The sequence below is a fragment of the Halyomorpha halys genome, unplaced genomic scaffold (assembly GCF_000696795.3).
Source record: "Halyomorpha halys isolate HHAL.00 unplaced genomic scaffold, Hhal_1.1 Scaffold1029.1, whole genome shotgun sequence".
Lineage (NCBI taxonomy): Eukaryota > Metazoa > Arthropoda > Insecta > Hemiptera > Pentatomidae > Halyomorpha > Halyomorpha halys.
The window spans coordinates 247,267-270,383 of NW_027106971.1; the positions used below are offsets into that span (position 1 = coordinate 247,267).

At 29.1% G+C, this 23,117-nt stretch overlaps 1 protein-coding gene across 18 annotated transcripts in view; it reads right to left on the reverse strand.

Annotated features, from left to right (window-relative positions):
- syd (JNK-interacting protein syd) overlaps positions 1-23,117 on the reverse strand; it is a 94,244-nt gene that overhangs the window by 22,031 nt on the left and 49,096 nt on the right. For 12 of the 18 annotated variants that reach the window (XM_067045274.1, XM_067045273.1, XM_067045272.1 and 9 more), the window contains 7 exons: positions 16,611-16,700; positions 13,583-13,742; positions 12,697-12,913; positions 12,441-12,612; positions 3,079-3,093; positions 2,603-2,716; positions 543-698 (listed from right to left, as the gene is read on the reverse strand). In XM_067045274.1, the coding sequence (XP_066901375.1) occupies positions 543-698; positions 2,603-2,716; positions 3,079-3,093; positions 12,441-12,612; positions 12,697-12,913; positions 13,583-13,742; positions 16,611-16,700 (924 nt within the window). The remainder of the gene's footprint in view (positions 1-542; positions 699-2,602; positions 2,717-3,078; positions 3,094-12,440; positions 12,613-12,696; positions 12,914-13,582; positions 13,743-16,610; positions 16,701-23,117) is intronic. The other 6 variants (XM_014432113.3, XM_067045267.1, XM_014432116.3 and 3 more) reach the window with 3 other exon arrangements.

Sequence of the window (23,117 nt, forward strand, 5' to 3'; positions counted from 1 at the left end):
TCACCAAATCATTAAAATAAAATATACGTGTAGGTTTAATTTAATTAAATATATAAATTTATATCAAACTATCCATTGGGTTCATTAAATCTATATACATCAAATATAGCAATAGCGAAGCATTCCCGAGTCAGCTAGTTTATTTATAAATTATGGTTAAATGTTTCTGACAGTGATCAGGTATGAAAAGTGGTTTAATTTTTTGATAAAAAAAATGAATTCATGTATATTTTAATAGAAAATGAGTTTGTCCAAACTAATGAGACAAAATTGTGACAATTTTTAATACATAATACATAAATTAAATGAATTAATATTTCAATATTAAAACTTTTTTACTTACTTAGGTAGCTTTGTTTAATTCATTTTTTTTCTTCTTAAATAGGTATAACCTCTTTTAGTAGAATATATAATCCAGTGTTGACTATATATATAAATAATTACTTATCTCTCATACAGAATCATATTAACTAAGTATCCTAAATTAAAAATCTTTCAAATATATTATACAATATATTAAGAAAAATAATTCTTAAAGCTACCTGGCACAGCTACGAAGAATTTGACAGTGTCTTTGTGACCATGGAATGACAACTGCGCATGCTGCATGGAACAGTAAGGAATAAACGTGGCAGGAGTCAGGTGGGATGACTCTGGATCAGCGTATACCTTCACTCCTCCTGTACGGCTGTTCGTTCCTAAGAAAAGTAAAACATTTTTATAAAAAACCATCATTCCTATAAAAGATATACAATCAGGTAACAAGATTTAAGATACAGAATTATAATAAACAAATTATTGATTTAATTCTTATTAAGATTAATAAAAATATAATTTATGATTACTAAATATTCCAAAAAGCTATTTTATAAATTTTTTCTTATTTTATAAATTTTTCTTAAGTAGAAAGTGAGGGAAGAATGCTTTAACCTAAAGTCTGAAAAATTAGAGTTTCCAATAATAAAGCTTAGCTGGAGTATAGAAAGAGTTTTGGCCACTTTATCTAATGTAAACAAAACAGTGTGATAGCGTAATTTGAGTAGCCATACTAAGTAAAAATATACATAAACGTTACTTGTCAGCCAGAAAGCAACAGTAAAAGCCATCGAATTTCATTCAAATATTCATTATCATTCTTAACATTGTAGGTATAGAAATCATTTTAGGTTATTAATTTTCAAAATTTCGAATAAAGCTACATATCACTGCTCTAGAAGTATAAAGACACAACTGTAAAATTTTATGAAATTAACTTAATTGTTTTAGCAAGATCAAAAATGAATTTACTAGAGGTTTGTAAATTGAAATAATTGTACTTGAAAATTTGCCATGGAAGGAATATTATAATAACAATTATGTTGACTTACAAACATCTAGTAAATGCATTTTTGAGAAAGCCAACACAATAAAATCAATTTAATAAAATTTTACATTTGCGTCGTTGAATTTCCGGAATAGTGTTATTGTCATCAAATTAAAAAGAATTATGAAAATTGAAAAATTTCGATTTTTGAAAATGATGTTTTTTTTTAACATTTACAATTAAATTCTGATTTTTTTTTCTTCAAATTAATGATTAATGATATTGCTTTCAATTAAAAATTTATGAAAATTGAAAAATATCGATTTTTGAAAATGATTTTTTTTTCTTCAAATTAATGATTAGTGATATAGTCTTTAAATTAAAAATAAAAATACATGAAAATCGAAAAATTTTGATTATTGAAAACGATGATTTTTCTTAACATTTACAATGAATTCCTGACTTTATACTAACAATACAATCCCTAATTTCTGATAAGGAGATACCATGTAGTAACTAAATTTCACATTTAGTGTAATTTAATATATTAACATAAATTAATCACTGTTGAGCATAAATTGGCTATAGTTGATATTACAAGCTAAAATTGCCATGGATACGATATTTATTTATCAATGGTTCATTCATGAATTAGGGTCGTATCCATGGCAATATTAGCTATTAGTTTTAACTATAGCTAATTTTTGCCCATCATAATGAGCACAATTCTATTCAAAGTTTTTTAATAGCAAAGTATTTCATAAAGAATATAATAATGTCTTAGCGAACCAGAAGGTTCAATGCCAATACCATCAATCGCTCTCTACATACATCTGTTCAGTGACACCGTCCCAACCCAAATCAGTTTTGACTCAATCCTGCCAATTATAATTTGGTCTGCCCCTCGGATGTTTACATGCCAGTTCAGTGTTTATTATTATTATTTTAGGGATAGGCTCGTTATCAAACCCCACAACCTCACACACTCATCTTATTAGCTGCAATGCTATGACCTGAATTATTTATTGGGTGCAGTTTTTTCAATTTAGGGTTGTGCAGTCATCTAAATTCTCGGGTTAACTCATACTTTTTCAGTCTGAATATTTTACTTTCAAAATACCTTGAGGCATTGTTTTTTCCTTTGAGTAAGAGGCAACGTTTTGCATCCATAAAGAATAGTAGGAGGATGATAGTTTTGTAAATTCTAATTTTTAAGTTTCTAGACAGAAGGCACGTGCTAAGCAATTTTGAAATATTTCATAAAACAAATAGGATAATAAACAGAGAAAAAAAAAATACCTTCTGAGAGAGGGACGGATATAATAACTCCATTTCCTGTACCAATCCATAAACGTGAACAGGATATTAGCAGCGCTGTTATTCTCACAAAGGAAAATCCTAACTTTCCAGTGCCTGAAATATAAATATTTTGCCATTAATAATTATTATACAAGATTATCATTTTTAAATTACACACTGATACAAATATGTACGTTTATAGGCATACATACACATGTATACACGCAAACAAACACATAATATAACTACGATAATGGTAATAATCCAGAAAAAAATAAAAGCACAAAGCACAAGTAAGAACTGCCACCAGCCGAGTGGCATTAAAATGTTTATATCATGCTCCAAGATGGACACACACACAACAGTCTTTAAAAAAAAGAAAACAATAAAAAAACATTCAAACAAATATGAAGATGGGATAAATACAAAACAAAACAAATAAAATAACAATGAATGAAATGACTATTTTTGAATACCTGAGGGTAAGACTGCTACGTGGTTAAGCGAAGCACATCCACAGCAAGAGAGCAAACAAATAAAAATAAAGGATGTGAGGATTTATATGAAATGAGATGATGAAGGAAAGTACCCTAATGGCCATTAAAACTTTGTTTATCTCAATGAGAAAAGTTTTTTGTAGCTAGTGTCCTTAATGATTAAATTGCAAAAGAACAGATCAAAAATGTTTTACAGAAGAAAGGTTTAGGACAAGTAATGGTTTGGGGGCCAAAATTAAAAAAAACTTCAGCACCATTGTAGGGTTCACTTTACTACAGCAGAACCCCAATTATCCAGAAAATTTACCCAAAGCTATTCCAGATAAGATATATTATGATCAGTATATAAAAACCTTCTTCTTTTTTTTTTTTTTTAATTAAAACAAATATTCTTATCTCTCACTATTTAGTTTTCTCCAACATTTAAATTATGTTATTTTAGAAATATTATTAACTGAAGTGATACAAAAGCAAGAGCAAATATATTAATCACTAAAAATTGTTGATTACAGAGTCCTAACCTGGTGAAAGTAGGTTTTTGATAAGACTTGTACTGTTTTCAGAAAGGCAATATATTATAAAATCTTCAAAACACACAGCTTACTAGATTTTCATGGTGTTTTCTAGCTGCCTTCTCCTCCACTAAATTGGACGTTGTATACTTCACTATGACTTCACTATGTAGACGGCCCCCAATCGAGTTTGGTTTTATAGCAAATGTGCTTCCTTTCTTACCCTTTTCAGCTTACTTACTTCCATGTTCATTCCTTGTACACGATACTGAACTAATTTGCTATGTAGTAATTCAGTATCCACTATCTCTATCAATGTAACTCTGTATTCACCTCTGAAGATTTATAACCTTTAAGATTATTACATAAGTTTATATCAGGTTCAATTATTCTCTCTCTATCCAATTATCCAATACACCTCACCTTATTTTCCATCTTTTATGAAACAAAATAGAAACATTTATAGGCACTGCAACTATCAACCCTTAAGAATTCAATAAAATTCATTTGTATGAGAAGATAGTTGGGGATGCGGTCAGAGAATGATACAAATAAGTTAAAAAATTTATTTATTAGTACCAACGTTTCGGCCAGAATTTCTAGTCTTCATCAGGACTAAGAACAAAAAACAAGAACCAATACAAATAAAGTAATGAAAGGAGTGGAAAATAAAATGTTATTTTACTTACAAATAGGTTATTAAATACGTAAGTAAAATAACATAATTAATGAAATAAAAATATAAAGTTATATAAACTTTTAATTTAATAATAATAATTTAAAAATTAAAGTTATGGAAAAAAAGATATGTAACTAATGAAATCAGTTAGATTAGATAAATTAGACTTTCCAAATAACTTGTAATGTATTCTTCATCTTCCGGTACTTTTATCATCTCTTTTAACGTACTTTTTAACTCAGAATCTTGATGCTGACATCACTTGGATGTCCGTCTTCCAAGCCAGGTGTATCTTATGTTTTATTCTTTTTTTTCCCTTTCTTCCCCCCTTCTCCTTTTCTATTCTTTTCTTATTTTTCCTTACCCACGCTATTAGTTACGTTCACCACTTATTATTATTGTCATATTTTCTAATTACTTCTTTGTCTTACTTAACTTCATAATTTGTTTCTTTATTCTAATATTTGACTTACATATTTCATTAGTTACATATATTTTTTTCCATAACTTTAAATTTAAATTATTATTATTAAATTAAAATATTCATATTTTGTTGTTTCTTTGCATTATATAACTTTATATTTTTATTTCATTAATTATGTTATTTTACTTACATATTTAATTACCTATATATATGTTTTATTTCCCACTTCTTTCATTATTTTATTTTTATCAATTTTTATTCTGTACAATTATTTATATTAATCATTCTATGTATCCTTTATTCATTAATAGTTATCTTGAGTTTTGCTCTTGGGCCTGATGAAGGCTAGAAATTCCAGCCGAAACATTGGCACTAATAAATAAGTTTTTAAACTTATTTGAGTTATTCTCTGACCGCACCCCCAACTATCTTCTCCTCATATATATTATACACGGCCAACTATCTTCTCATCATTATAATTCATTTAATTTATTCTATTTCTTGTATTTTATCTTATCTTTAATTATTTCTATTGTCTTATATTGCATTCAACCCTTACAATCCAGATCACCTCAAATATTACAAAATTATTTTCTGGTCCTTCATATTAATTAGACGGTTTATCACAACCGAGCTTATTTTTCTTATCTCCCATGGACAACTGTAAATTTGGATACAGTCTAAATATGAAAAATGTTTAATAATTAATGTGAGGAAAAAAGAATATAAATATTGTAAGTGGATAACCATTTTTTAGAAATTTATCAAAGCAAGCAAAATATGATATTAATTCATAAATTTATTTGATTTTAAGGATAAACTACGTGAGCAGAGTAACCTGCGATAGGAAAATTATTAAAATACTTAGACAAAGCTATTAAGGTTGATAGTAGAAAAAAAGTGTTAATGTGATAAGTGAAATATATGAAAATTTTAGGTTCTTTTTGATAACCACCTGAGGGCCAAAACGTTAGAGAAAAATAAATAAAGCGAGAGATAAAGATCAAAGGATATTTTGGTTTTATATTAAACTAATATGCAAAAAAAATTCTTTGTTCAATAAAGATTACAATATCATTTTTCTCAGTATTAAGCAAAGAAGTATTATGCAAAACCACCACAAAATACTCTGAACAAAACTAATAAGTGCAAAGGAGAAAAAACTGAGGAGCTAACAATAAAAAAGACAATAATGAACTGAATTCTTATTCAAACCGTTGTCAAGATATGAATTTTTAAAACACTTCGTCATCTCCGTAACGTATTTTATAATTCTGAGTCTGGCCTTTCGTGGCGCAGAACCCACTTGGCGGTTCGTTTTATTATTTTTTTTTTCCTATCATTATTCCCCTATCCCCCCCCCTTCTTATCTTAATTTTCTTTACCCACATTATTAGGTTAATAGTTATGTTCACCATATATTATTATTGATGTTTTCAATTTTTTTTTGTTTTGTTTTCTATTCACTTCTTTTGTTAAACTTAACTTCATATTCTGCTTCTTTATCTAATATTATGGTTACATATATTTTCTTTCTCTCAATTTTATGTTTTCTTTCCATAATTTTAATTTTTAAATTATTAATAAACTAAAATATTCATATTTCTTTGCATTATATAACTTCAAATTTTTATTTTATATCCTTAATTATGTTATTTTACCTACTTATTCAATTACCTATATATATATTATTTTCCACTTCTTTCATCACTTTAATTTTATTAATTCCATTCTGTACAATTATTTACTTTATGTCATTCTGTTCATATTTTCTATTTTCATTGGTTGTTATCTTGTTCTGTTCTTAGCCCTGATGAAGGCTAGAAATTCTGGCTAAAACAGCACGATTAAATAAGTTATTTCAACTTATTTGTGTTATATTTTGACCGCAACCCCCAACCATCTTCTCCTGGTATGTCATCCACAGTCAACTATCTCTCATGATTAAAAATTTTTAAACAGTTTCCAAAGAAAAACAAGTTTTTCTCCTCCCTAAAAATGCATATTTTCTCAACTTTTGTCACCATTTACAGAATTCACGATGAATTTTTTTTATGATAGGATTCCATTAGTAAGAAAATCTTGCTTGGTTAGGTGATCATAGCAGAAAAAGCAAATAAAATAAATGAAACAGAATAATTCCAAGAAATACTCAGAAGAATTTTCTAGGTACAATTTTGAGGATTCCACAAAAGTTGCTTTATTTCATCACTGTTCCGATATCACGCCCAACTTGGTAAAGCTAGTTTAATTTTGAAGAAATATTGAGATTAAAAGAGAGGGGAATTTAAAAAACATAACATAACATACCTACAACAATATAAAAATTTCGAATTTTTTGTTCTGATTTTACTATCTCTTAAGCGAACCTGCGATGATCAAAGTAAAATGTGGCTTCAACTGGACCGCCTCGTTATAATGGAAAATCACATGGATCTGTAATGGTCACTGTAAGCTAAATAAACACATGTACAACCTCAAGTTTAAAGGATCACCTATGTATAGATAACACACAGCATTTCACGTTGACTGTTGGTGTAACCAATTCCTAGATTTGAGGTCCACACTGTTTGACTTGGAAAGCATAGGGGACCCCCAACAGTGTGAATTGATCAACCCATTACCTTCAATCAGATTCATATAGTCTACTAATCTCAAGTTCTAAACAGTTCATGATGATGATGCCGGCCTCACAGGCCATGGTGCACTTTGATTTTTGTTGTTAATATTTTTTAAAAACTTAAATAAGCATTATGTAATGTATAAAATATAATATTTAGCTAAATAAAGTTTAAATATCTGTTTTTAAAACTGTGACGACTATTGTAGTCACCAGTGTATGCCACTGAATCTATATATGCAATCAGCTGATACATAAATGTTTTGGGAGTTTTTTATCTGAATTACTGAATAAGGATTCCAGAAAGTTAATGAGTAAGACATTTTTTATAAAACATTTAGACAATGTCAAATAATCCAAAATAATGTAAAAAAAAAACTTGTAAAACCTTTAGAATATAGAAAAAAATGTTATTACAGTGTGATTATCTTATAAAAGAATAAATACAATATAAATCTAGTTTAATTTTGAAGAAAAATTGAGATTATGCCAAGCACAGTGTTATCAGTTTCGAATTGTTTTGGTTGTTTCCAACAATTTTACTTTTATTTATTTTTGAAGGAATGAAGATGATTATAGGAATGCATCAATTAGAAAACAAACTAGCATTAATTATTTTATATAAATTTATCTTCCTGTAAAGTAACCTCCATTAGATTGAAGTAATAAACCAGAGATGGGCAAAAATTATCTATAGTTTAAACTAATAGCTGAAACTGCCATGGAAACGACCCTTATTCATCAATGGACCATTGATCAATAAATACCATATCCATGGCAATGTTAACTATTAGTTTCAACTATGGCTAATTTTTGCCCATCTCTGTTATAAATTCATTTATTTCAGACCAAAACTATAGGTTGCAGCGCCAAAGGTTTCAAATGAAATTCAATAAAAAAAAAAAAAACCTTCAACCATATATTTAACTCTATAATATCTATTCGCAACAACATGCAAGTAATACATTTACAAAATACATCTTAATATATAGAACTTAAAGCTGCCACGACTGTAAATATAAAGCTTTCATGAATGTTATTAAATAATCAGCAAAGCTTTCTTATGCACAACACATCAATATTTACATTTCGGGAAAGTTTCCATGCAGCCTGAGACTAGTGATATTTTCATTCTATTATTTAAAACCCAGAAATATTGGAATATTTCGAAACAGAAACATTTCTCTGATTAAATTTCTTATAACTCATAAAATATTAAATTAACTTTTAAGTGGCCCATTAACACGAAATGAGCATATTTTATATAAGATAAATATCTACATAAGTAAAATAAATAATTTTGATTTGACAAACAAACAAATATCTAGAAGTAAACATACATTATTCTCTTGCTGAAATGAAGAACTTCATATGAATATTTTCAAATTTACTCAGACAGAAATTGGAATGATTTTCTAAGCACTGGTTTTATTATTCATATTTGGTTTGCATATTCATATATTTACTATACTAAATTGAACACTTAAATAATAAAATAAAATAGAAGGCGATAACGATAAATCCATGATAAAATGACTGCCAGGCATAATAACCTATATCTGTTTTCTGTTCTATGTAGAGAACAAATTTCTTTTAACCTAACCTAAACAATGATTTAGTTCTTTATAGTTACATTATTTATTATGTTGTAGGAAGATAGTCCAAGTGGCAGTCAATAAAGGTATTATATTAGTAAAAGTAAACTATTTATTGTTAACCAACGTTTCGCCCCACTTTGCAGGGCTTTCAGTTAGAAGCAAAGATGGCAACTGATAGCTTTTTAACCTATAGTAGACAACAGAAAACAAGAAAATTATGGCATTGCCAACTCTCGCTCCACAACCTAACTTAACATTCACTAATGAAAGGTTATGAGTTGGTTATCTGTCATTTAACACTTTGTTGTATAATACGTTCCCAAGAAAAATACTCAGGGCTATTTATACATCAGAAAACATTAATTATAAAGTGGATTTTAAAAGAGACACAAGAAATTTGTAATATTAAGATGTATAGTTTTTTGTTTCTTTTATTTTATTAAGTAAGTAATGTCGCTTTTGTTCTGTTTTTTTCACTATGACTAATGTAGATAATCTCAGTTTAAGTTAATTGTTTGTTATTAGCTATCTTCACAATAAGATGCATGATTTTTGTTTCTTTTATTTTATTAAGTAATGTTGTTTCCATTCTGTTTTTTTCGCACTAATGTAGATAATCTCAGTTTGGGTTTACTGTTTGTTATTAGCTTATATAAATGATTTTTAATTCACTATTTGGGTATTCTGATTTGTTATTAGCTTGTATAATAATAAAATATGTTGCTGATTGTTATTATTATTTAATTATTATTACAATGATTGTTAAATTATGTACTTTACAGGCCAACTCTATTTGGGTTGCCCCATAAACAAATAAATAAATTATTATTATTGTTATTAATATAGATTTAAATTTAAATGAAAGAGTACTACTGATTGGCAGAGAGGCAAAGGATGAGCTGAAAGTTATTGGATTAGAAAATTTTCCTAACCTCAGAGATTTAGCGCAACAAAATTCTTGTAGGTTCGGTTCAAAATATTTGTGTGAACAGTATTTTTTCCAACACAGGTTTAATTAAAAATAAATTAGATATACCTTCAATCAGAGTTGGACTGTATTTTGAAAATCTTTCCAAACAAAACTGAATTCGGAAGCCTTGTTAATGATTATCTATTATTTTCTACTTAATATTGTATTAATGTGTTTTTATTCATATTATTATATTTTTACAGGCATGATTTATTTTACAGAAAAAAAGAAACAAAAAGAAGAAATTTGCTATTATATCAATTTTCTGAAAGTTAGAAATAATTCTGAGTTATTGCAAGATAAGAATTAGCAAGTAGGTTATATATGGCTACTTCTTATATACGTTTTTATTCAATAAATAATAGTTTTAAAGTCTTCATTGTGTAGATATATTTAAAAAAATTACAAAAGGTGAAAAATTATTTTTAAAACAAGCATTAGTTATGTATAAAAATAATTATTGTGAAAATGGTATAGAATAATGGCGGCTTATGGGATCAAAGCTAACCTATATTGAAAAAACAAAAAGACATCTACAGTCTAAAGCTGTTTCTGGACAAATGGTTTTTTTTTACTGCAACCCTGATCATCTTCTTATATTTAAGTTTTACAGTCAACTATATATACATATATATAAATAAATAAATGTTCAATCTCAAGTTCATAGGATTATCGATGTGTACATTCTGTAATAAATAGCATATCACATTGTCTAGTAGTGTATCACTCGATATATGATAGTTTAAGTGAGAACCAGAAGGCTGTGGAAGTGAGAGTAAGGGACAAAGGACTAAGGACCTAAAGGGTAGAAAAATGATTGTTTGGTAACCAATGGAGAAGGTTCTACAGTACAGATGCAGGAAGCAGAGATATGGCACTGAAGTTGAAGTCTCAGTGTTGGAGAGACTACGAGAGTTTTATAGGTGTAAAAGGGGAAATAGCGTTGCCAGGGATAAGTAAAGTGCTAGTTTTCATCTCCGATATAAAAGACAGTGCTGAAGAGAGTCTACTGTGAATAATTGTAAAAATTGCTAAAGCAGAGTTTATTTAATTTAGTTTGTATTCGCAGATAAATCAGGGATTTTTCCCTATAATAACTTGTGATATCACCCTCAATAAAATTGAAAAGCATAGTATTTTTATCTTGTAGTTAGCTTTAATATCTGATTTTATTTTTATTTAAATAAATGTTTGTCAAAGAATTCTAACTAGTACATTTTTAGGGTCTGTTGGTGTAACCGATTTCTAGCTTTGAGATCCTCACTGTTAGGCTTGGAAAGCATAGGGTACCCCAAAAAGTATAAATCAATCAACTCATCACCTTCAATAACATTCATATAATCTACTAATCTCAATATCTAAACACCTCATTATACTGATGAGCAGCCTCACAGGTCGTGGTGCATTAACACTTTGACCACAGAGATTCCTCTGGAAAACCATGATTTTTTGATCTTTTCTTTTAATTTAAATAAGCATTATATAATGTATAAAATATAATATTTAGCCAAAGAAAGTTTATATACATGTTTTTTTAACCATGATGACTATTGTAGTCACCAATGTATACTACTAAATCTATGTATGTAATCAGCTGATACATAACTTAGGGAATCCACAGCGAAAGTGATGTTTACCTAGTTATCTACAGGTGACCAACCTATTCTAAACATGATGGGGAGTCAAGGTCAAGTTTTTCATTTTGTGGGGCCGTCACTTAATGAAAAAAGTCAACGCCCCCAAGCCGGATTTGAACCGGTGCCGCCTGTAGATCTCAGAACGATTACCATCTGAGCTATGGTCGGCCCGCTGACTGTTTTGGAAGTTTTATTAACTGAATTACTGAATAAGGACTCTCGAATATTAATGTATATCACCACATTTTTTTTTATAAAACATTTACATGTATTTATATTTTTACATTACAATGTAAAAAATTTTTTAATGTATAAAAAAATGTTATCAGAAATGTGTAAAATAAAATAATAAATAATTAAATAAATTTATATACTAAAAGAAATAAATTCGATTATAAAAAAAATTTGAAGGAGTATAAAAATTATTAAAAGAGGTAGAGCCCAAAATGATCTTTGCTGGTGGAAGCAAAGACAGTACTAAACACAGTTTGGGACAATCCAAGGTAAAAGGGAGGTGCTAGAGCTCTACCCACCACTCTTGACGCCAACTAGAAAAATGACCTCCATCGACGATAGCTTATCATCAGACATGCTCCCAAGCCACCAAGGCTTGAAAATAATGTTTAATCAACAGTGGTCAGGGTGTTAGGCCAAATAAAAAAAAATTGAAAGTGGTAGGGCAAAGGAGAGAAGAACAGTTGTGGCACGCATCAAATGTGGAAACCAGTTGGTTGTGGCACACGTTATAAAAAGTAGGGCACCCCTCAATTAAGAATTAATAATAAATATCTTTTTATAAACAAATGCTAATTTATACAATAATATCAATTTAACATTCTCTATTATACAAAGATAAATTTAGCAAGCATTGCATTATACATCAATATCCAAACATACATACCTAACATTTTACTGACATATGGCTCTATGTCCACGTCCTGGAGGTGTTGATAAGTGTGCGCATGGTAGAGCCTAAGAGTTGAGTCTAAGCGAATCGAAACCCAGACACCATCTCCTATCCAAGCCATCTGCCTTACATGGCTTTCTTTACGAGGATGCACATCTAATGATTTCTGCAATATTATTATTTTGATTCAATATCAATTTTTATATAAATATACAAACAGTTCGAATAACAATATCATAAAAACACAAACTTGCACAGCCATTGATGCAGGGTCAAGAACATGAATCCTGTTTTTATAGCCACACCAAACCTTATTGTGCACAGCTATAAGGCATCTTATGGATTGAACGGGCGGACCAAGGTCGACTACATGATACTTACTCAGGTCCCACTGTCCATCACTGTCACGACGGAATATTGCAACAGTACAGTTAGCAACAGCACAAAGAACTCTTCCTCGGACGTGTCTGTAAAAATAATTTTAAAACCCATAATTCAATATTAAATGAAAGTCAAACAAGAAAAAAAAAATCAATAATATAAAATGTAATTAATATAGCTTATGAAGTAAGCTTTAATTTAAAATTAATTTATTAATTTGGTTAAATGTAATAATAAATTGATGGGAAATTCCTGAATTAAACTAGGATTAGATAGCATATTATTTGGAATGTAAATTACTAATTATTCTTAGTAATATTAGTTAAGATCTCCTTAGTAATAGTAGTTAAGAAAGAATTTGATGGTAATTTATTCATTTTAGAGGAACCTGTTCTGTACTTGATAATCCACAATAAATTTTACCTTACTTTTTTGTTTGTACATCTCAGTCTCATTGAATGTTTTATTAGAAAATTTTCTTTAATTTTTATGCAAATTTATGTCAGGTCAGGGTGCAACTATATTAAGGATTGAAATGGGTTACATTTAATGAATATCTAAATTACTAAATTGTTATCTATCTATGACTTATGAAATTGGATTTAATTGTAATGTTTAATATATATTATAGTCATATTTAAAAAAAAAATATGTACACATGTATGGTCAACGTATTAATAAGTATACTTCTACATTATCTCAAATATTACATTTTAATAGTAATAATGAATGTATTACAAAAATTTAAAACTTACACAATGCTCAACACTGAATCTTTCAGTTTTATTGAATGCAGGCACCTCTTCCATTGTCGGACAGCAGAATGAACAAAAATACAACCGTTTTGAGCTCCAAGCCACATTGTTGGGAGTACACTGCTCATTTTCTCCAACTCCTCACTAGCAATTTCATTATCTGCAACACAATGTAATATATAGGTTTACACTCATTGATTTTTCAAGGATGTACATTTTGTAGGACCAAAAAAGTAAAAAAAATATTTTAACAAATGAAATATATTTGATCACTTTTCCGAGCAACAAAAACTTAAGAATAGAATTAAATAAGTTTATACATTTTTTAATCAATTTATTAATAAATGTTCTGAATTTGATTACTTTATTATTTTTTATTTTATCTTTGTTCAGAAATTCTACTTTCATTTTATGTTCAATCCTTTTTAAAAAAAAAATTTTCACTTTTGAAAAAAATTAATAACAAATATACAATAATCACTTTAAAAATAAGCCTTATTTTCTTGATACTAGTACAACAAGTATGTTGTGAAACAAGATAATCCTATTGAAAAAATTGAATCACTCCTCTATTAAGGGAGTGTAGTCAATGAAGACGGAGAAACAGATGAGGGTATAAGGAATAGAATACTGAAATATTAATAGTCTACAAGAAGGGGAACATCTCTCAGAACACAAAGTTGGGCAATATTTTTCCTTCTTGTATCTTCTTTTGAGGTCTCAAGAAAAAGCATACATTTTATTTTAATATTTTTTACAGACTCTCATCCTAAATTGAGATATCTTTTCATGTTCATCAAATACAGTCCAATCAAAGATTCATAAGGAAAATATTCAATAAGGATTGCAGGATATACATTTATATAATACTATATTATGTTATATGCCAACAAGCAAAGGAGATTCTTTAGCCATCTGGTGGTTTCATAAATTTGATATTTGATAAAGTTTCTGCAAGGATTTTTCTAAATTTATCTTAATTTAAATTTAGACCTTCTAGTACGCACGGTAGACTCCCATTGAGTTATAACCCTCACTTAATGCAGTTCATTTATTAATTCATGTTTATTTAAGTTTTAGAAAAAAAAATGAATAAAAATAAGGTTACCTCATCATAAAAATAATATACCATGGAAGAGGATATTTTGATATTGTGAGGGGAGGATATTTTAATACAATAGGACCTGTAACTGGGACCTCGAGGGACCTCTGGGATTCGCTGTCACTTAAAGAGGTTTTTCATTTGCCCAGTTTTCCAAATAGGCAGGTTTACAATGACAGTTGTCTTATTTATAGAGATGAAGTTATCAATATGGAGCCTACTCGCAAATTCTTAAGCTTTCTGTCGAATTCTGTAATCATGGGACAACTTATTGGAATGTTTTTATTCTGTTACATGCTTTAACAAATTTCTCATTGTTTTCGATAATTCTATAAAGGGTAGATTTTGGTACATTTAACTCTGTACATAGTTTGTCACATGACTTTCTACTATTATAATCTAATATGTCAGAAGTTTTTAATGAATTACATTATCGTTTAGACATTTGTTGCAAATGTTATCCACTTGTTTATCGTACAAAACCTTAGACAGTACTGAAAAACAAAGCATGTGCGGAAGAAATTCAAATGTCGCAACCTGATCCTGTCTTACTTATACAGGCTATTGAGCCACCAAGACCTAATTACAGAAGTAAACAAAAAAAAAAAATCTAAGGAATAAAATCTCAATTACTAAGCTTTTAAAATTCTTAGTAAGATAGATATTTCAATGCAAAAGGTCAGGACCTCATTGTAATTAACAGGAGTCGAGGTTTCTCGCACATCCAGGGCCCACTTGACCTGGTTACACGGTATCATAAACATTTATGGAGATTTTGATACAGATCAGTAATTGAAGGCACTGAGGTAGTGATTATTAAAAATATGTGTAAATTTGATTTATATCATTTATGATATAAAAATATTATAATTATTGTTTCATAATTTCCTAAAAAAAAAAAAATATTTTTCATATTTAAAATAAATTATTTATGATTGAAAAATAAACATGTGAAAGAATTTTCTAAACTTATCATTAATTTTAAGTCAGCAATTGCGTAAATTCTCCACAAATCATTTTAACGCTGTAGATTTCATAAAAAAAAAAAAAAAAAATTTTTAAGTAAAAAATGATCACAAATTTTTATAATAAAACTGATTTTTTTTTTTATAGCACCTTTATTTTTAAAAATTAATAAATAGTACAATATATTAAGCAAAAATAGTAGATTTTTTAAAAAGTGTATACATAAAATATAAATATGACTTCATTTTATGTTTTCAGTAAATATTGATATAAGGTTTCACAATCTAAAACCAGACAAATCCATTTTGAAAATTTTTTGGTATTAGATTAAGACAAGATAAAATAATTTTTATCAAGAACAGTTAAATCACGTGTAATTCAACTATTTTTGAAAAAAAAAAAATCCTTTTACTTTGTGATAATCTACTAACAAAACTTTTAATTAAATAAATAAAAAATTTTTAATTTGAAAATGGACTGGACTGGTTTTGGATGATAACATTAATATTAGTAATTCAATATAGAATAAGAATAAATGATTTTATGATGAATAATAGATTTAAAGAAAATGTAATTATATAAATACACATATACATAAAATTTCATTGCAATTTATTGCATTAATTATTTAAAATATATATATCAAACATGTACATAGCATATATGTATATAGCATAGTTGAAAAATAAAATATCCATTTGTTTGCATCTAATGTTCAACTTTATATAACTTTTATTTAAACATAGTAAACAACAAAAATAATAAAAATTTGCATCCAATTAATCACTACAGTCTTTAAATATTACTCTCGATTTCAATATGCAAACAAAAAAAATATAAGCTTGAAATGCCATGCAATAGAAGTGGACAGATTTGTAAAGTTGCCACATAAAGAAAGAGAAGGAAGAGTAGAAATATAAAAATAAAAGAAATAGAAGTTAAGCAAGCGAGAACAATTACCTGTAGGTCCAGCGCTAACACCATCCTTGAGCAAACCCTCCGTCAAGTGTTTGATTAGGCGATGGCGCCTTTTCGGCGGACCAAGGAATTCTACATGATAACATATACTGACAACACTCTTGCTAAGCCAACTTTTGTCATCTGTTTACTGACTTCTATAAATATAATCTAAGGGTCTTTATTTATAACAAAAATAAATAATAATTTGCAATATATAAATTATTCAAGGATAAATAAGTGACCAACATCATTAATATAAGACCCTTAAGAATTGCAAAGGAAATTGTACATAGGATATCACAAAATTAAAAAAAAAAATTTAACAAAAACATTAATTGTTTCTGTATAATATAAATTATTTAAGTGTGTGAAAAAAAAAGTTCAAGAGAAGAAGATGGTCGGGAGTGCGATCAGTCATTATAAACACAAATAAGTAAAACTTATTTTATCGAAATTTCAGGCCTGAAAACAAAAAGGGAGATAATAAACATAATTCAGAGGAAAACAATTTTTATATATATATCAAATAAACTAAGAAACATTATAACAAGAAATTAAGTAGACACTGTTGACTAATAGAAGATGAAATATAATATAGCAAAGGTAAGAATTATACAAAACAAATATTGAACATATCAGAAAAAATTACTACTAATACTGATTTTTATTAATTTCTTTCCCCTCTATATTATAGTTGCTATCTTAATTTTTGTTTTCAGTACTGAAGTTCCATTCGAAAAGTTGGTACTAATAAGACAACTTTTACTTATTTGTGTATGTCATTACTGACCACACCCCCCGACCATTTCCTCCTCATATTGAATCTACGGTCAACAATTAATACCTCATTAAAAAATATAATAATCCTGTGCTCAGATGAAAAAAATGTTATAAATCACTTTTTTCACATTTTAGAGGCTCCTTCGTAGATGCTGGTTAAGGTAGTAAATTTTTTTAAGTATATGATAAGTAAACAATGGAGGTAAATTGTAAGTCAAATCTACACAATAGCATGCTAGCAATTATTTTTTTCCTAAATTTACAATCTTCAAGAGAATTATAACATTTTGTCATCAGGCTACAAAATTGTTCTCTCATACTTCAGAAAATAAAAATTACTGAAATGTCAACAATTGTTTCTGTAATAGTTATAATGAAAATTAAAATATACTAGCAGATTGTGATAAGGCCTAATTATCTTTGAAAAAAAAAAACAACATATATTGTAACCCAAATCTAATATTCATTCTAACGTAAACAAGTTTCTATTCTTCTTTTTGTTACATAAACAAAAAGTGATTGAATTGGACAAGAACAAGCGACGAGCATACATAACAGCAAATAAATGTTTAAGATACACATTTCCACTTCCTTTTTGTTTTTAAAACCATCATCAACAGAACCCTCATATACAATAAGGAACAAACTTTTTTTTTATAAGCTATATCGAAGATTTTTCAAGTATTTAATTTTAAGTACTTTTATTTCTCAACAAAAAACCCAACATTATTTCAGTATCTAATAATGTATAGAATAATAATCGGTATGGAGTTTGCGTTATGAAATGAAAATGTTATTGATATATACTCAACATCTAAAAAAACAAAACAAAAGAGAAACTCAAATTTTCCCTCATAATTCTAATAACACAATTTTTATTTTTTTACATGGTTGTTTTTAACATGGGATAACAATCTCTAGGAGCACTTCCTTGATGTACTTCTGAGCAATCAGAATCCCACTCAGTTCTGTATGAGAGTGAAATTTATTTATCCCTAAACCAAAACCAATTGCCAGAAAATGCTGGGATGCATGAACATTACATTAAGAGAATTACTCTAATGGTTAATTCCATACACTGTCTTGACCATTGGAGTAGAGCAGACAAAAGTAAAACTCACCTGTGAATAAAACCGACCACAATTGCAAATAATTATCTTTCCAGAAATTGTGAACTCACTGCGGGATACTTCACCATACTTTATCAGTCTTTGCCATTCAATAAATGAACTAACTATTTAACTACTAACTCCTAGGTGCTACAGACCGATGTACTCCTTGGCCTTCTCAATAGATGATTTTATAATAGATAATTCACCAGGTGATTCCATCTTGTATGGCCAATCCCTAGTTATGAATGTTCAGCAGGTCTTGGACATCCCTAATGACAGCACCTTCCCATCTATGCCATGGTCTGCCTCTTCCTCTTGTTGGGTAGAGCCTTCTGTAGAGAAACCTTCGAAAATTATGTTCCAGCACTAAAGAAATACTGGTGCTGGTACTGGTATTTGGTGAGAGGAACAGGTCTGGCAAGTGGGCCTGGCGGTCCTTTTTGCCAACCCCTGACGGCTACCTGAGTTGCCGCCACATACTAACCAAGGTAAGAGTGTCATGATTCATTCTTCAAGACCGCCGAAAAATGAATATTAACTACCCTAGGTGAGAATCGAACCCACAACATTCCGAACTGAGCACACTGGGACCTGTGCCCCAACCCACACAGCCGTCATGTCCATACTCTAGAAATGTCTCCAACCCAATGTGTCTCATTACATCTGTATCCCCATACAGATCATAGATCTAATTGTTCTTTCTTCAATTATCACTGATCTTAATTGATCTGGATGAGTGGAGATGGATCTTCCACTCAAAGACAAGAATATCCTCTTCTTCAGAGCTTGCGAGGTCCTATGTCTCCAATCCGTAAGTAAGAACAGGTCTAGTAGAGAAGAGATTTTGTTTGGCAAGAGATGACAGGTGGTTGCTGAAACTAAAATAACACTTGTTGGCCTTCACAATTCGCTGGATAGTCTCGAGGGATATCTTATTCCCACAACTGATCCTATATAGCTAAAGTGATCCACATTCTGAAATTTATATTAAATTATTTCCACTATTTCTCAAACAGCTACTATCTCATCTTCTCTTGATCGACACTCATTCCTGTAGCATTTGCTGTTTTGGCAAACTTTAAAAATGCTTTGTTGAGGGACCTGCAAGGATTTGCAGACACATGTAAAACAAAGCCTATGTCATCCACAATTCCATTATTTAAAATGGTATCATCAGTCTGAATTCCTGAATCACAACCCACCTTTTCAAGAGCGAAGTTAAACAGTTACCTCACTTTGCAGCTAAGTGTCTCCCATAATATTGGATAGCTTTATGAAAAGTGGACTAAACAACCAATTCCAAGCATTGCTGCTATTTATCAGACACTCCATACTTCACTTCATATAGCCCTCTTTACGTGCTTCATCATCATTTGGAAGAACCATAAACCCTGGCCCAGAATAGAAAAACGTATTTTGTTAGTGAAGAAAAATGCAGGGTTAAGAAATTTAAGATATTAAAAGATAAAAATACCAACAGATAATAGAGAAATGTTGAGAATGGAAAAGCATTATCAAAACAAATGAGCAAGTGTTTCCTAAATTTCACATCCTGAAGGGAGTATTTCAATGTATATTGTCCAAGCCAACTTTGTTCTAATCAAATTACCAACAAATTGCTCATAACAGCCTCTACAATAAAAAACATTGCCCAATTTTATTTTTTTTACTGATTCTGAATGTATCTGATACATAATAGTATCTAAAAAAAACAAAATTTTGTAAAAATATAGGTCGGTTCCTTATTCCATAAGTGGGATCAACATTGACCGACATAAATTTTAGCTCAAAGCAAGCTTTTTACAAACATGAGTTTTCTAAAACTGTATTAGAAGGTTATGAATGTAATTAATGAAGGGATATGATCCAGATGGCGGTTAAAAAAAGATAGTATAAAAACTATTTATGAAACACAGTTTCGTCCCACTTTGCAGAGCTTCATCAAGACTAAAAAACAAGATATAAAAAATAAAAAAATATGACTAACTAGGGTAGGACTATAAGAAAACAAAAATATATTATTAATTGTTTATATTGAATATTAAAAATATAGTGTGAACTTATTTATACTTTATTCTGTTTATCTCTTATTTCCATATTCCATTTTCTTTTAATTTATACTGCTCATTTTTATATAATTTAAAAAAAATATTATCTTATAGTCCTACCACAATATACAATATTTTTTTCGGTTCTTGTATCTTGTATTTTAGTCATGATGAGACCCTGTAAAGTGGGGCGAAATGATGGTGTTTAATAAACACTGTATAAAAAAAAACACAGTTTTTGTACTATTTTGAGTTAACTTTTTTGACAACCACCTGGACCATCTTACTTCATTAAGTCAATAAAAATGAAATGGTGATTTTTACTCCACGACAATACCAGACCCAATGTTAAATATCCCATCAAAAATCACATGCAACAAATGAGCCATGAAGTTTAAACATAGTCACTGTATACAATGGTTATTGATTGTTTGGATTACTTCTGGGAGTAGGTTCTTGGTGTCTTTAGAGGCAGCAATTTTTTTTTTTTTTTTTATGATTATTATATTAGATATATTTATTTTCAGGAGTAAATTTATACCCTTTATTCACTTAAATTAAATTTTAAATTAAAAATTTCTTTTATATATTCCCAAAAGAATATAAGTCCTAATTTTTTTATTAACAGGATTATTTTTTTATATTTCATTATTGCTGTTTCCTAACAATATTTGCCTAAAACAGTTTTGTCAATTTAATTTTTTTTTTCAAGTAATTACTGAAATTTACATATTATTATTTATTTATAAATTACCTTTTAAAATGCACTTCCCTCCTTTTATCCACTTGCTTATCCAAATCTCACTGCACTGAGCCCTGCATCATTATTTCTTTAAGGGTTTGTTTAATACTGTTTCTCTACTTTGTGCATTGATTTTAATTTGTAATCTTACAAATTATTAATAGTTTTTAAAAATCTGTTTTATTTATTATGTCCACAAAATGCTAAGAACAATAATTAAGAAATTTTGGCTCAATCTCAAGAAACATTTTAGATTTGTAAATGGTCATAAATTAGTCAAATGATGTATATATATTTAAATATTGAATTTTTGTATGTAAATGTGTAAAAAAAAATTATTAAGGTGCAATATAAACTTTATTGATTGTAACTATATGTTAATTGTAAACTGCTGATTGGAAATATTTTCATTTGTAGGACTGGATAATGGGCTATGGAGCCCAAAATCCTCAAATGTTAAAGAATAAAAAAGTGAATTAAGGATGTAAATTGATTCCTAAAAATAAATATAATATATACCATTTTTTTTTTTTTTTTTTTTTTTTTTTGAGGAATCTTATTTTCAAGCTCATTAAAAAAACATGTTAAATGGCTGTTGATAACAAAAATAGAAGACAGATAGCCCCACTTCAACACCTAATTGACGAAAAACAAACAGCAAAGACATTCATCAGAACATATAAAGAGTAAACTTTATGTATGAACTACCAAGAAAGAGAATAAAGGAATAGATACTGTATTAAAGAAATTAAATCATTTGATTTACATTGAAGTAATTGAAATTGGAGAAGTGAAGTTATTAGGTTAAACAATGGACAGTTAGGAAGACAGTCCGTGCAATATGCAAGAAGTCAGTAATTGGATATAGTGAATGAAAAGTTGTCATCATCATTTGTGGCACTACAACTCTTGCAGAGTCAAGGCCTACTGTCTTCTCTGCCAGTCTTCTCTATTGGTTGCTGCTGTTCTCCAATTGTAGATTCCTAAGATGGACCTGGCATCCGCTGCCACTCCATCGATCCATTGGAACTAGGGTCTTCTTACTCTCCTTGTCCCATAAATTCTTTTGTCCACGATCATCCTAGGAATCTGATCCTGGGTCATTGTTAATATATGGCCAGCCCACTGAAGCCTTCCTACTTTGATTACTCTAACAATATCTGGGTTCTTGTAGAGTCTTCTCCATATTCCATCAGTACAAACTGGGCCATAAATTCTCCTCAATATTCTTCTCTCGAACCTTAGGAGGAGGGCTTCCTGTGAACTGGGTAATGTCCAGCATTTGGAGGCGTAAGTGAGAACTGCTCTCATCAGGGTCTTATCCAGCTGTATCTTTGTGTTTTGGGAAATAACCCTGTTCCTAAAATGCTTCAGTGCTCCAGAAATAGCATTTATTTGCGGCCATAATACTGCGATGTATTTCTGCTCGAATATCATTATCCATATTTACTTGCGATCCAAGATAGCTGAACTCCTTCACCCTTTCAAATGAAAATTCTTTAGTTATAAAATGTGATGGTTCATTCACAAAATGTGAAATTATAAGTCCTCTTCCTTATTTAATTACATCTAATAACGACGTTTCGGGGCTATCACCATCACAAAAAACATTGGTAACGCAATTAATTTTAAGACAGATACCAAACATTTATGTACACATTACACATAGACATAGAAAACCATTTAGCAATTTAATGTTGTACAATAGTATTGATTATTGCAATCAATTTAATACATTAGTGTGATGATGTATATAGTTTAAAAAAACATTGTTAATATATTAGTCATCTTTTGTGGAACAGAGGTAGGAGAGAATTGTCTTAGT